The sequence below is a fragment of the Terrapene carolina genome, unplaced genomic scaffold (genome assembly GCF_002925995.2).
Source record: "Terrapene carolina triunguis isolate 2854851 unplaced genomic scaffold, T_m_triunguis-2.0 Scaffold113, whole genome shotgun sequence".
Lineage (NCBI taxonomy): Eukaryota > Metazoa > Chordata > Testudines > Emydidae > Terrapene > Terrapene triunguis.
The window spans coordinates 28,846,606-28,862,456 of NW_020664464.1; the positions used below are offsets into that span (position 1 = coordinate 28,846,606).

The following is a 15,851-nucleotide window of genomic DNA, read 5'->3' on the forward strand; positions in this document are numbered from 1 at the left end:
TATGTCACTTTGTGCTGTTTGGAATGGATTTCTAAAGCTACTGTGGTTCATATTTTCATTCCAAAAGGTACTGTAAATCATTAGACAAGTAATTCTCCTAATTAAGGACTGGAGAAGAGCTCTGTATTTACTCCTGGGCTTAAACAATGGGGCCATGATTCAGCAGAACACCTAAGCATGTGCTTAAATTTAAGCAGGGGCTGAATTTCCATTGACTTCAGTGGGATTTCAATGCTTAAGTGCTCTTCTGAATAGAGATGGTCTTAAAGATATGTATAACATTAATCTTATGTGCCTTGCTGATTTGGGGCCTGGATAAGTACCAAAGCCATGTAGCATCAGAAATTTTGGCTCTGCAGCTAAGTTACCTATTACTTAAGCCACAGTAATGACTGTCCACTGTTAAGGTGTTGATAGTTTCCATTTTTGATCCCCAGCACTCCATCTAAATAGCTGGGAAAAGAAACCCTACATCTTAAGCTGAAGATTCTCATTGTTTCTAGAGGGAAAAGTTAGAAGTTAATCAGACAAAGTTGGATTTAAATTAGGGGAATTTTAGAAATTACAAGTAAATTACGAGTTTTGGTGGCACCTATAAGTAGAGCTGGTCAGAAATTTTACAATGAAATAAAGTTTTGGAAAATGCCGATTTGTCAAGCCCAGAACATTTCACTGGAAATATCTGTATTCGAAAAACTTTCAGTGAAACCAAGCAGGGTTCCCACAGAACCCTGCCTGGATTCCTGGTGGTCTGCAGGGGACCCTGGTCTGCAGCTGTAGGGCAAATCCTCCAATCAGACTGCCCAAGAGTCTTAGACCCTGGCACTCCAAGGCATATATTGCATATGAGATTATGGGAATGATGTGGAGGGATTCAGTGAGCATTCTTAGTGCAGACCAAAGCCTAGGACCAGATCCTTCCTTGACTAGTTGTCACTCGCACTTAAAATAAATTTTAAAACGATACCAAATTCACTCTATGAATGAATCATCCTCTGGATTCTGTCATCCTTATTCTCATTGAGGAAAAGCTTCCTTATGAATTGTCCTATTGATTTCAGTGGAACAATTTGTGGTCTAAGAACTATTCAGTCTGAGAAAATGTTAAGAAAAGGAATTTCCTAATACATATCAGGAATCAATATTACAGCATATGCATACCTCAGTCACATACATGTCCCACACTGAGACCCGTGTGATCTATAATGCTATGTATCATTTCATCTGGATATCACTCTGTGTCCCCCAATCATGAAAAAAGGTAAAATAGCAAAAGGTAGAATCCACCAAGTGAAGATGTGTTGTGTTCATGTCTGTCTAGATGTATAGAAATGAACACAACACATCTTCACTTGGTGGTTTCTATCTTTTGCTATTGAGGAATTCGCAAATAAGGGATTTGTTTTACTTGTCAGAAATAAAATTAGAGTTTGCAGTGCACACTAACCCACATGAATCAGAACTCACAGTACTTGATGATATACAGTTTGTTCCCACACCCGTAAGTGAAATCTCTGCTAGTGGCAGAACTACTCTTACAAGAAAAAAACTGCATATGTATGAGCTCTTATTTTATTTATTTTATTTTATTCCTCTAATACTGTAACCAGTAAAACTTACACTACTGTAATTCAAGTTTTCACTACAACTGTTGACAAAAATCAAGCTAACTAAGAGACAATCAGAGGCTCTTTTTGTCAAATATTTTCATGTTTAATCCACTCCTTCCTATCATGATCAACCCTTCTCCTCTCCTAAATTCTGCCCTCATTCTGACCAAAGCAAACTGATCAGTTCATACTCTTGCAGCTTCATGAACAATTTTTCAAAGTGATCCTGACAGTGAAATGGATGTACTGATTCACTAGCTCCAAGGGATAGGTTCAATATGTCTTCTGTCCACTCAAATGACATTGATCTGTCTATTGTGTCCAGTCAATAAATCTTTATTAGAATAATTTACTTCACATGAATATCAGCTCTTGCACTGGAATGAAAATGTTTTGTAAATGTGCACCCTTTTAATCCATGTGGCATTTCTTTTCAGATTTATATTATCATCATCTCATTAATCTCTCTGCACCGAACTATACCGCAGGCAATACATTACCCAATGCCTCATAATATGTTTGCCAAAAAGATAAGATCTAAGGTCTCAAGAAAAAACATCTATACATGTGACAAATTCATCAAGGAGATCTTAGACATAGCAGGCCTGAAGTCTCTGCTCATATTTTACTCAGGGACTGGTAAAAAACACTGATATTTTTACTGATTAAGGACGTCAGGATTTTATCTATGAAAATAGACTAAATACTGGCATGCAATAAAGAGCTTTCTCAATACAAGGGTTGAGAGTCACAGTAGAGTAATTCCTTGGCAAGACACCTAAAGTAATGTAGGGAGGTTTAACACACACACACACACACACACACACACACACACACACTCTTACTACAATGTGCAGCAAGAACAGACCTACTTATAAAAAGTTTGCAGTTGCCCCACTAGCAATCTAAGGAATTGGTGTTTCAATAAAGTTGAATCATCTCCGTTCCTGGCCTCTCACATGAGTCTGTCACAGCATGTAGGGACCAAGAGTCAAGAACAAGGGAGACTGAAGAGAATCTCTCGCTTAGGGAGGGAGAATCTTATGCCTGCAATCCGTGCAATAAATCAGGGAGGGGAAAAGCTGATGAACATGTCCTCCCTCTTGCAGGGAATGAAGAAGAACCAAGATCCCCACTTTGTGGGAAGGATGGAGAGGAACCAGGTGCTCAGAAGTGCACAGGATACGGTTGGGAGAATACACGAATTTCCTTCGGTGGGTTTCCTCCTGCATTTCTAGAGAGAGTGGAGTTCAAATCTGCATCAAAAGTGAATTGGAGTCCCATGCTAGTCCCAAATGGACATTAGCTCATATCACACTGAGGTGAATTGGCAGTAATGGGTATGGGAGGAGGCTGCTTGCACAGCTGTAATCTGCATGATACCTGAATCGAGTCAGTGCAATCATGTTGTCATTTTTAGAGAGAACATTATAACACTCAGGAAGTCCTTGTCTACAATTACCACCCAGCAAGCCAAACAGTCACAGTAATACAGCAGCCCAAGACTTTTTGAAATAAAAGTTCTGTTAACAGAAGACAGTTACACAATTGATAAATAATAGTCAAAATGCAAGTAGGGTTTGAAGAGGAAGAACAGGTGAAGAGATCCATTATGGGTCCAATTCTATCCTCAGATACCAATATGTGCAGCTTCGACATAAGGGCAGTATTTGACCCTCCTTGATAAGGAATTGTATTTTTTGGAGAGTAGGTTCATTTCTGCACAATTTACATAACAGGTTTTATTCTTGAGTAGAATGACCATGCAAATAAATTAAACACCAAATCAGGATTTACCAAACAATAATTTACAACAAATTTCAGAATCCTAGGAAAATGTCTCCCTCTCTATTTTAAGATTTTATCCTGCCACCCATCTCCTCTGAATCAGAGCGTCAGCCATGCAAAATAAATTTGGATTTCATGGAGAGTCTCTAGCTTGTCTTACTTACTGAGTTAGATATCTAGGCATATATCATCACCACCGTATAATCCCCCAAAAATTTATAAAAATAAATAATCTGATATATATATAATTTTATTGTGCCTTTGTTCAAACTAAAGAAAATGCAAGTCTTGGGACTCCATGGATAATATAGCTGAAAGTATATTGGGTGAAGAGGTTGGGTTTTTTTATGTTATGCAAATGTTGATGAAAATCAGGTCTAGTAGTTGCCTTCCCAGTGTTACAAACTATTATTTATTTGGTCTGATTTCCACTACGGGTCTGTTTTAAGAGGCGCTGTCTGTCAACACAGATGAGGAGATTGCACAATTCTGTCATAAAGAACAGGAGTACTTGTGGCACCTTAGAGACTAACAAATTTATTAGAGCATAAGCTTTCGTGGGCTACAACCCACTTCTATATGCATCCGAAGAAGTGGGTTGTAGCCCACGAAAGCTTATGCTCTAATAAATTCGTTAGTCTCTAAGGTGCCACAAGTACTCCTGTTCTTTTTGCGGATACAGACTAACACGGCTGCTACTCTGAAACCTGTCAATTCTGTCATACTATATCTAGTAACAAACTTCACTGCTCAAATTAAAACTTATCTTCAGCAAGACAATCCAATGAAAGCAACATCTCATTTAAGCAACATCTCATAAAAAAGCTGGATATACGCCAAACCCCATGTCCCAAACATTGCTTCAACAGTATGTGAACAAAATACCCTCTTCCTCTTTAATCCTCCCTAGAAGAACAATAGCAATCTGAAACAATTTTTTAGCAGTTAAATTTAGCTGTATTGGTATGCAAAAACTTTTACAGAGCATCACAAATATCCCATGAGATCACTCTATTCAAGGTACAATAACAAAGGCTCTTTCACACTAGGTCTTTTGTGTACAGACAGCACGAGGTATTTTCACTGCTGAAGCTACTATGACCAGCAGTCAGAGGCAACATGCAGAGGCAGCAGCAGTAGCAGCAGAAGAGAGTTGATTTGATACAAATATATTCAAAATAAATTATAACTGAAGGGGCTTGGGTCAAGGGAAAGTAATCCTGGAGAGTCTGCTGATGGGGAGGACTTATTCAAACACAAATCAACAGAGTCCTCAATGTGTTAATTTAAAATTCCCATTGGCTATCCATGGAGATAAATAAATTATATCTAATATATATGAATATATGAACACACTTCATACTGAACACATTTCATAAGGATTCAGCTACAGATGTGCAACTTTAAATTCAGCATGCTAGATAAAGATCAGGGTAACAGTGGCACAGGTTTTATCACAATTCTCTTGATATTTGATGTGGTAGTTGTGGAGAAAAACGTGATCCAAGTGCACCCTGAAGGCTCAAAAAACAATGTAACTTTAGCGCCCTCGTGGCCAAGATGGAGGCTGCTCTGCAGGCAGCTCTGGCCAAGAGATGGCGCGCGCAGGAATGCAGTAGGAAAAATCCCTTCCACCCCATGGGCACCTGTTCCAACCCCCCCAGAGTGAACACACACACCCACAGGAAAAGTACAATGGATATAAGAAAGGGAAATATTTATTTACGGAGGGATGAGAGGAGAAAAACAACAAGGGGAAATATATGGGGAGCAGTAAAACAGGGTTGCATCCAAACCAAGGCCCCACGGGCCCAGTGGTAGCACAGTCTGGAAGGGCAGACATTGAGCAATGTGTCTGCACACAGAGTTCAGGAGTCCTGAGCAAAGTTCCAGTCCAGTGGTGAGTCTTGGATGCTCCTGGTCGTCTTCGGCGCCAGTGAACTTTCCCCCAACAAACCCCTCCGGTGCCCTCTTCTGCCGCTCTCTGCAAAGCCACACCGAGTGACCACTATCTAGCAACCTCTCTCCTTGTTCCCAATGCAGAGTCACAAGCTCCAGTACTCACAGCCCCATGCAGCTCTGGGCAGCCGTGATACTGGGTGCAGCTCCAGCCTGTCCTTCTCGGGCGATTCCTCCCTGGCACAGTGGTCCTCCTGGCTCCTGTCCTGGGGTGTCCCTGATCAGCCCTGTCCTTCCCAGACTTCAGGCAGGTTCTCTGCTGCTTCACTTTGTGAGGGCCTCTCCGGGCTGCCCCTCTCTCTCCCTCTCAGCTTCAGAGGCCCCCCTGGAGTTTCCCTCCTTTTTTCTCACTCCTCCCTCCCCCCTAGGAAAAAGATTTAAAGGGGCCATGCTCTCTAAACCCCAAAGGGGTTACAACAAAATGCAAAGAAAAGGAATCCCAAAATTAATATTTTTAAGATTTCATGATTTTTAAGTCAATATCATGATCTTTTGGAGTTTGATTCATGATTTTTGGGGATTGTTAATATTATTTGTATAACGATTGTCACAGGGCCACAGGAAAGACTCCCAAGAAAAGAAAAGAGCAGTGAAAGGAGAAAGCAATTGCAACCACCCTTCAGCTGGAGGCCTATAGTCTGGCAGTGCTGTCCAAAATGTGGGTGGAGCTTGTTGAGGAGGGGGCATGGCTAAGGTGCCGAGATGCCCTAAACATAGTGTATCCACTCAGCAGCAGTGGCTGGCAGAGCTCTTCTGGAATCCACCCTGTCTTGGGTGAATCCCTCCTTTGGTTCAAGGGGCCAGGAAAGAGTAATTGGCAATTCTCCATGTCAGCAAAAATGAATAAGGCTCAACAACAGTTGTTCATGAATATCTGGGGCAGGCCAGATGTAGTGAAACTAGTTATAATGAAGAACAACTGAAGTCCCAAGTTCTTTCAGTGCCTTCAATGCACTAATTAAATTTTTTATAATACAGCAATTCACACACACAGCAAAAGTGAGGGAGAGGAAAGTTGGAGAGAGGTGGCTGGTAAGTGAAAAACAGTGAGGGAGAGTGAAATGAAAAGAAATCAACCAAATGGAGAGAAGGTGATAATGAATGTAGGATATGGAATGAACAAAAAAGGATACTGAGTCAATGGAGGAGGAAGGAATGGAAATGAGTGAATGAAGGGGTAAATGAGACGAGGGAGGGGATAGAGTAAAAGGGGTAGGGAATAGGCAGCGGAAGAGACTAGTCAGGTTTAAACTTGAGCTTAGGCAGTCATTCTTTTTGCACTCAGAAAACAAAAGTTAGAGGGAACCTTGATCAGGGCAAATATATTTACCTTCTCCACAATGAAACCCTATCCAATCTGGCTTGCGAATGGGGCTAAATTAATTAGCATTTTTTAATATTGGCACTTGCTGCAACTGCTTTGGAATAAATGAAAGAAATCAGACCACACACAGAGTTCTGACACATTCTGGTAAATCAGCGCAAGCTCCTTCAACAGTGACCAGGAGATCAAGCACAGGATCTATGATAATTTCCCAAAAGAAGGACAATACAGTAAAAACAGCACAAGACAGGCAGCGGCAGGTGTAAACTTACCACTAGAGCAATTGGGTCCCCCCCAGCCAGGCTCACACTGACAGGTGTTTGGAGCAATACAACGACCATGGACACATTTATCAGCACAGTGAGCTGTCAAAAAGAGAAATCAATAAAAATAAGAACATCTTGCACAAAAATAAAAACAAACACCACACAATAGCCTTTTCACCAATCCAGCTGTTTTATATTTTTGTCTCAAATATCTTTTAAAAACAAGAAAAATTGTTGGTAAATTCATGTTTGGTAGCTTCGCCTGGGAGTCATTTTTCAGACTTAACATGTATTTTATAACCATACAACTTCTTCTCTAAGTTCAAAATCTCAAAATAAATTCCATTAAGGCTGCTCAAATACCATTTCATGCTTATAAGCTATGAGAAGATACTCTAAACTTTTGGAGAAAAACTCATGCCAGTTTTTGCTGCAGCAGTGAGTAAAACATGATTTTCTCTATACGACACAGAATACATCACAACACATCAGTACTTTAATATTGATCTTTATGAATGACTGTATGACTCAGAAGCAGCACAGTGAAACAAACATGATCACTAGACTAATACAAAATGTAAACTTGCTGACTCCTCCTGCAATTATCATTGCCAGTGCTGAGTAGAGCTGGCTGAAATTTTTCATTTGAAACTTTTTTTTAAACAAACAAGGGCCTTTTTTGAAATTGGAAATTTGGGGGGGAAACTTTTTATTTTGACCAGCCCTAATGTTGAGTCTTTTGTGCGAGATGTGCTCTAGTGTTTGGAGCACAGAAGTGGGAGCCAGAGTGTTCTAATCCTGGGCATAAGACTTACACTAGGTCATCTTGGGCAAAACACAATCTTTTTGCTTCAATTTCCTCACCTATAAAATTGAAATACATGTTACTTGCTTACCTACATAATGGAGTGAACATGAATTAATGTTAATGTTTGCAAAGCTCTTTGAAGATGCAAAGCACAGTGTAAATTATTATTGATGAAGAATCAGAAACAGTGGTCTAGCCACTAGAAGGGCACAAAAAGCTACATACCATTAGCATGGGATACAGGGAGGGAAACCTAGAGCAAGAAGGAAGCTATGGGAACCCAGAGCAGAGAGGAAGCAGCACAGAGAAGACTGGAATAGGGAGGGAATCGGGGCTGTTGTGAAGACATGTCTAGAGTAGGGACTGAGGTGAAGGCAGATCTTTGTTGGACAAAAAGGCCAAACTGCAAACAAGACAAAGACATCACCATACTGACTGAGGGGAAGAGCTTCTGCCAGTCACAGTGGCAGACAGGTCAATTAGTCCTGCCCTCCCAACTAACAGTAACATTATCTAATGCTTAGGCCAGGAAACTAAAGAAGCCTCATAGAATTGCCCATCACAGCTACTCTGCAGGAGTTAGGGGTGATAAATATTTAAGACAATGACTGACCGACCACACCTCTCAGAGTTTGAAATCACTCTAGCAAAGAAAAACAAATAAAGAAAACTACATACACTGAAGGTACATCCCCAGGAAGGTCAGTTAATTTTTATATATATACACACACACACACATACATACATTGTGGGAATTTTTCAACAACAAATTCAAACAGTAATTTCCAAAAGATACACATGGGATGATGATTCTCTCTGTAACATCTCCAAAGTCTGCCATTTGAAAGAAACATCCACAACAGAAACCTGATCATTTATACCAATGAGAAGTGAATCTTTGAGGGAGGGAAAAGAGAAATGGCTCGGCTGGTGTTTGCAAGAGGTTTAAGGAGACTACATATGAATTGGACTTTTGTTGAATGGGTGGGAAATGCTTCAGCCCATAAGTTAATTAGCACTGAAGAATAAAAATATGTTCAACATTCCCACTGATTTTTTTCTAATTAAGGATAAGAGGCCAGAGTGGTCATCTTTAAGCTTTGGGTGATAAAAAAAAAAAATGAAAACCCATAGAGATCAGTCTGATAGATATGTGCCCCATAAACCAATAAAGGTTTTGTTTATTGAGCCCCAGACTGTAAACTTCATGGTTTCACAGCTTCTAATTTTCTCTCTGGATGCTTTGTGCTGGTAAGCTCTTTTTCAGAGGTGCATTAAAATGACCTTCATTAGAAATCTAGGTTGAGAAAATATATTTTTAAAGCACCAGCCAACAGAAAATATAAAGCAATCACACTGGGGTTTTTTGTGTTAATTTCCTAAATAATTAAATTAAATGATACATCATACTTTTCCACTAGTCTTATAACTAGATATGCACTACCTACATCACTGAAGACTCTTGCCCTAAATTAATGCTGCCTCACACACTAGAATAGCTACAAGTGTTTCCTCAGCCAAGTCTGCTGTAACTTCCCAATGAACCATAGGGTTTACACAGTGATAGTGAAAGCAGCAAGCCCGAACTATGTGCATGTGTGGATAAACAGGTGATTACTCATATACTAAACCCAAATTTCTATGCAATGGGGCTACATAGTTCTGCCTTGGCCCCATTTTCATTATATCCCATTATGCACACTGTGAAATACATAGAAATAACACGTGCAAAAGTTTATATGTGTTAATACAAGCCTAAATCAGAATACTTATATAATATCTTTATAACTTAATACCTCTGTAATACCTTTATCAGTAACTGCAGAGAAGTCTACTTACTAGACTGTTTTAAACTTATAAAGCTAGAGATTCACAACCCCCATGAAAAGTAACTGTTATTTTAAAAATAAAGTGAATTTAGTGCTGGTGAAATATGCCAGGTTGCCAATCCTGCAGATTGAAGTCCTTTATCTATCTATAGAGAAGCTACAGCATGTGCAATAGCAGTTCAGGCTTCACCACACAGCTACCAATGTGTCCTGGATCTCAAAGGACCTCCCCAAACAGTGAGCATAGTTCAGTTTCCCTCTCCATTAGTTCTTTGGCAACTCCACTAAAGCTGTTAACAAGGATGCCATTATGAGCCCTCTTTGATGGTGTAAGTGGACACACACCCATCAGGAACTGAATTAAAACCACCGCCTCATTTCACATAGATTACAGTCCAGAACTGATTTGGGTGACCTAAAGGTGAAAGACTCTGGCCCAGATTCTCAGTTGTGCCCAATGCCTGATGGGTACAGCAGAGGGGCACAAAGAAGCCGGTTGTGGCTCCTTGAATCTAGAGCCAGCACTGCTCCTAGTGTAGTATAGAATAAAAGCAACCTTAGTCCATTCCACCAGCTGAGGACTACCATACTGCCTACACTATGAGTAGAGACAGCAGGGAGGTGGCATTGGATCAACTGCCATTTTGAAAGAAATTCGAATAGGCTTTAAACTAATTTTTCACATCCAAAACTCCTGCTGACTCTTCTGGCCATTCCTTATGCACAAGGAATGCAGGATGAAGTTCATTGATATAAAGGATATTATATAACATGATTATTAAAATATTTTGGAAGCAATAATAAAGATAATTTAAAACATCAAATGAAAATACCATATTTACAAAATTCTACACAAAAGAAGATCCACATGTAATTCTTTACTTTCAAGAGGTTATACTAAAGTTGAGGAATATTTAAGTAATATAAGAAAGGCAGGATCACATCCTATGTGTGCCTAAGAAAGAAGAGAAAGGAGGGACATGAAACATTTCTTAGTTAAGCTTCTTAAATCCAAAAATATATCTAATTCAAGAAATTTTTCTTTCCATGCTCAGGACACTAATATATCCATAACTGCTTACAGTCATAAAAATAATTATTTGTTTCCCATAAATCTTCTGTGGTTACTGTTGGACTCACAGCATCTGAACTCATGCCAGCATCCTTAACATATGTTGTGTGAGGCAAAAAATACCACATCATCAAGTTCTGGCATTTTAAAACTCTAAGGTAAATTCAGAGCTGGCACCAAACAGAGCAACAGCATCTGCTCCAGTGGAAGGAAGTGCAAATAGGGGCATATTATCTGTGGATGTGTGAAATGTGTCAGAAAAGATGTAAGAAGACTTGCACTGGGCTGTGGGTGGGATATGACTTGGACTAGTGAAAAAGCTGAACAAGGCATGGCATCAAGGAAAGAGGTCCTGTTTGCGTTATGGCCCACTAAAGAACTTTCAGACCTGATGCTAACATGTTGATGTACAAGGACTGGTGTAACTTAACATTGAGTCTGTCTGGTTCAAATAGCACCAAGCAGTCATTGACAGTAGTAAGCAGCATGCAGAAAGCACATTCAGCACTGCCAAATCAACCAATGCCAAAACAACCATTTATACGAAAAAATGAGAGTATTTTTCAAATGAGAACACATTGCTGAGTAAGCTCAGTACTGCATATTAAAATGTAAAAAGTGTTATCTGCATAGAACATAGCCATTTTTATTATTATACTATTGCAACTGGTGGTGGCAAACTCTACACACACATTTTCAGACATATCACAGGATCGTATCATGGTGAGGGGAGATCATACCAAGGGAATTAAACCATGTTTAGTGCATATAATAGTTTCAGATCAACTTGCGATTTTCATACACTAACCACATTAGTCCTACCACCAGTACAAGGCCTCTAATTGATACTTGTCTGTTATCACGGGGGTACAGACAGTATGACATTTAGAGAGAAGATCGCAATCCAGAAACCTCTTTTTACATTAATGTGCTACAGTACACCACCTGTGGTGCAAATTTAGACTTCTCTTCAATTCCACCATCTACTTAAAGTATTACACTTGAGTGTTGGAACTTATTAACCTTACACCTTTACTTGTGCACCAGGCCTGTCAGCTGTGAAACATAATCAGGTGAATCAAAATTTCTGAATGGCATTTTATGAATCCGCACAGTAACTAAGAAAGTGATATGAAATTTCTTAATCATAAGCCATTGTGGACTGTGTTTAAACAGCTGTTCATAGAATTATCTGATGTCAAAAGAAGATGCTGAAGAATTCACTACAGTAAATCTTGAAATGAGAAAGAGGGTTTGATCTTTAATACAAGGAATGCACAATTTTTTGAAGAACGTTGTCAAATACTTTGAAATGAATTAAACCTATATTGCTCAGGAATAGGGCTAGGTGAAAATTTTCAGATTAAATTTTTTTTTCAACGAAAACTGCAGATTTGGATATACTGAACTGTGAATCTGCCAAATTATTTCAGCTGGAAAATAAATAAATAAATAAAATTTTGAAAAAGTCGAAGTATGTTTTTGACATATTTGAAATGAAACATTTAGATTTTTCAATTGAAAATGACTTCTCATTTTGAATTTTACTTCATTTTTTAAAAATTATAGGTAAAAAAGCCCTTGAAAACAAAATGTTTCATTTCAGGTCAAATAAAATGCATTGTTCATCCTGAAATGATTTTTTTTTTTACTTTTACAGTTTGCTGAAACTTTTGAAAAAATGTTAATTTTGGGTCAACCCAAAACAACCACAACCACAAGCACTTCTTCTTTTCTTCAATGTTTTGGTTCTGACACTGAACTGAAAAATTGGTTATTCGCAAAACTCCAGAGAGAAATATATTTATAAAGGGCCAAATCCCCAAACCATACTTGGCAAAACTACATTTGAAGTTGAATGGCTAAATCATGACTCCGCTGCCCTACAGGCATTGATCCAAGCTATAGCCCAGTTTTACCTCTGGGCCAGACTCTGTGCCCAAAGAGCAGTTAGTGGATATTGCATGTGTCCCTGTCATGGCCACAGAACAAATCCTAAGTCCCCATCCCCATTCCCTCTTTCACAGGCAGAGTTCATGAACCTGCCCTCCGTTGCTGTGTATGACAATGGGATCACTGGGGAATGATGTTGGGAGGAATGTCGCAGCATGGGGAGAAATGGGGAAGCAGGTTCTCCTTGCTGACCCACAACTGACAGGAGCAAGGAGATACAGTACCAGATAACTACCAAATGGAGCCATCAGCCCAGAAAGGACACTGCAACTGAGAATGACCCTTCTAAGGCAAAAGAAGTGAGGAGGAGGAAGGGCTCATCCTTTACAACCTCCCTAAGCCACTTCCAAAAGCACGTGGTGTTGGTGGGAGTGGAGGCAAACAGAATTCTGATCCCCAGAATCCGCTATCCCCTGCACAGACAGCTCCCTGGAAGTTACTGTAGTCACTGGGGGAAAAGACTCCGAAGTCCCTGTGAGGAGAAAAGGAAGGAGGCAGGTCTGCAGAGAGATGGTGGAAAGCTCTTCTGAACTTCTGTGGGGCTCAACTGCAATCAGTTTTTCATAGATTCACAGATATGAAGGCCAGAAGGGACTACTGTGATCATCCAGTCTGACCTCCTTTATACCATAGTCCACAGAATGTCCACAAAATAATTCCTAGGCTAGAGCATATCTTTTACAAAAATATCCAATCTTGATGTAAAAATTGCCAGTGATGGAGAATCCACCACAACCCATAGTAAATCGTTCTGATAATTAATTATTCTCACTGTTAAAAAATTTACTTCTTATTTCCAGCCTAAATTTATCTAGCTTCAACTTCCAGACATTGGATCATGTTATATTTTTCTCTGCTGGACTGAAGTGCCCATTATCAAATACTTATTCATAGAATCATAGGCGTTAAGGTCAGAAGGGACCATTATGATCGTCTTCTAGTCTGACCTCCTGCACAACGCAGGCCACAGAATCTCACCCACCCACTCCTGTATCAAACCCTTAACCTATGTCTGAGCTATTGAAGTCCTCAAATCATGCTTTAAAGACTTCAAGGTGCAGAGAATCCTCCAGCAAGTGACCCGTGCCCCACGCTGCAGAGGAAGGCAAAAAACCCCCAGGGCCTCTGCCAATCTGCCCTGGAGGAAAATTCCTTCCCAACCCCAAATATGGTGATCAGCTAAACCCTGAGCATGTGGGCAAGACTCACCCACCAGACATCCAATTACCCAATTACCATTGACCTCAATATCCTTAACTACTTTCTCTTTCAAATTTTTTTCCAAGATCTTGCATACTACAGATGTCAAACTAACAGGCCTGTAGTTACGCGGATCACATTTTTTTCCCCTTTCTTAAAAACAGGTATTTATAGACTCTATTCAGACACCCCGAGCCGTCTCTTTGTTAGGCTAAACAGATTGACCTCTTTGTCTATCACTATAAGCCATGTTTTCTAATCCTTTAATCATTCTTGTGGCACTTCTCTCAACCCTCTTCAATTTAGCAACATCCTTCCTGAATTGTGGACACCAGACCTGGACATAGTATTCCAGCAGTGGTCGCATCAGTGTCAATTACAGAAGTAAAATAACCTCTCTACTCAAGATTCCCCTGTTTATGCATCCAAAGATTGCATTAGCCCCTTTGGCCATAGTGTCGCACTAGGAGCTTGTGTTCAGCTCATTATCCACCTTGATTCCCAAATCTTTTTCAGAGTCACTGCTTCTCAGGATAGAGCCCCCCATCCTATAGGTATGGCCTACATTCTTGTTCCTAGATGTATACATTTACATTTAGCTGTATTAAAATGCACATTGTTTGCTTGTGCCCAGCATACCAAGCAATCCAGATCAGTGACCACTCCCCCTGTTCTTTTGTCATCTGCAAACTTTATCAGTGATGATTTTATGTTTTCTTGTTACCTGCGGTACTGGACATCCAAAATGAAGCTCATCTCCACAGAAGTAATAGAGGTGAGTGGCCTCTGGTATTTTAGCCCACTGGTACTTTAGCCAGAGTACAATTAAAGGTCCAGTTCTGGCACCCTTACTTATTCTGCAAGTGGTCTCATTTAAATGAATGGATTGATTCTTTCTCTCCCCCCTAATTTTTGGCGGGAGTTATTTAGATTTCACATCTCCTTTAAACTAGAACAAAAATATATCTTTACTCAGATAATCTCCATTCCCACCCTGCTTGACAGAATGTATAACTTTGAGTTAGTCCTACTGCTGCAGTGATAATGAGTGATTTGATCTTAAAGAACACAGTGAATGCCATCTAATTATGCATCAGGAAATATGATTGGCATCTGTCATGTGTGGGGTCTTCTCTCATTCTCTGTCTAAAGTAAAAACTGTTTTTATTTCTGAAAGTATAAGGGTCTAATTTGTGGGCAAATTAAATACACCACTAGCAAAGGATGCTGACAAAGGCTTTTTCACAGTGCTTTACAGGTATGTTTCCAGGGATGAACCTGCACTCCACAGCAATGGATTCTGGTTTCCCTCTAAAAAATTGAAATATGTTTTGGCTGTGGTAGCCAAAAAGAACATATTGAGTAAACAGTGGTTTATGCTAGGTCACCTAAGTTTTGCTGATCGGGTTGTCTCACTTGCAAGGGCATTATCCATACTTTCCGAAACAAAAAGTTGGCACTATTTCATTCAGATGACAATGGCGTCATAGAATAATCTAAGAATTTAGCAAGTTTTCCTTCATAAACTCAATAAGTATGTCAATTTGACAGTCAGAATGGCTACAGATATTTGCTGCGCAGATTTTTCCAAATACATCCCTGGCAATGGGTTTGGAATCTAATTTTAAGAAGCATGGCATTTTATGGAACATGGTGTTCAAAGCAGGTCACAGAATCAGAGAAATGTAGGGCTGAAAGGGACCTAAGCCACATCTCCAGCACCGACCTGTGTGTAGAGAGCTGAGGAGATCCATCTCAGGAATGGAAACTGAGGCAGTGCCACACTTGGCCAGCAAGGGGGGGGGGTGCTACAGGGAAGCCACATCCCACAACATTAACGTATTTCAGTGGTTAACTATCTTACAGTTAGGAATTTTCCCCTAATATCCAACCTAAATCTCCATTGCTGCAGATTAAGTTGATTACTTCTTGTTAGTACATGCGCAAAGTGCCTCAGGTGACACATGACCAGGATTCATCACCAAATTTGGTCAGCTGGTTGGATCATTAGACTGCCCAGGCGGGGTACTGATGGGGAGTGT

At 39.9% G+C, this 15,851-nt stretch overlaps 1 protein-coding gene across 1 annotated transcript in view; it reads right to left on the reverse strand.

Moving 5' to 3' along the window:
• The window catches only part of MEGF10 (multiple EGF like domains 10), a 149,765-nt gene that overhangs the window by 80,747 nt on the left and 53,167 nt on the right, over nt 1-15,851 (reverse strand). Inside the window, exon 5 of the mRNA XM_024193361.2 lies at nt 6,954-7,046. Coding sequence (XP_024049129.1) covers nt 6,954-7,046 — 93 coding nt within the window. The remainder of the gene's footprint in view (nt 1-6,953; nt 7,047-15,851) is intronic.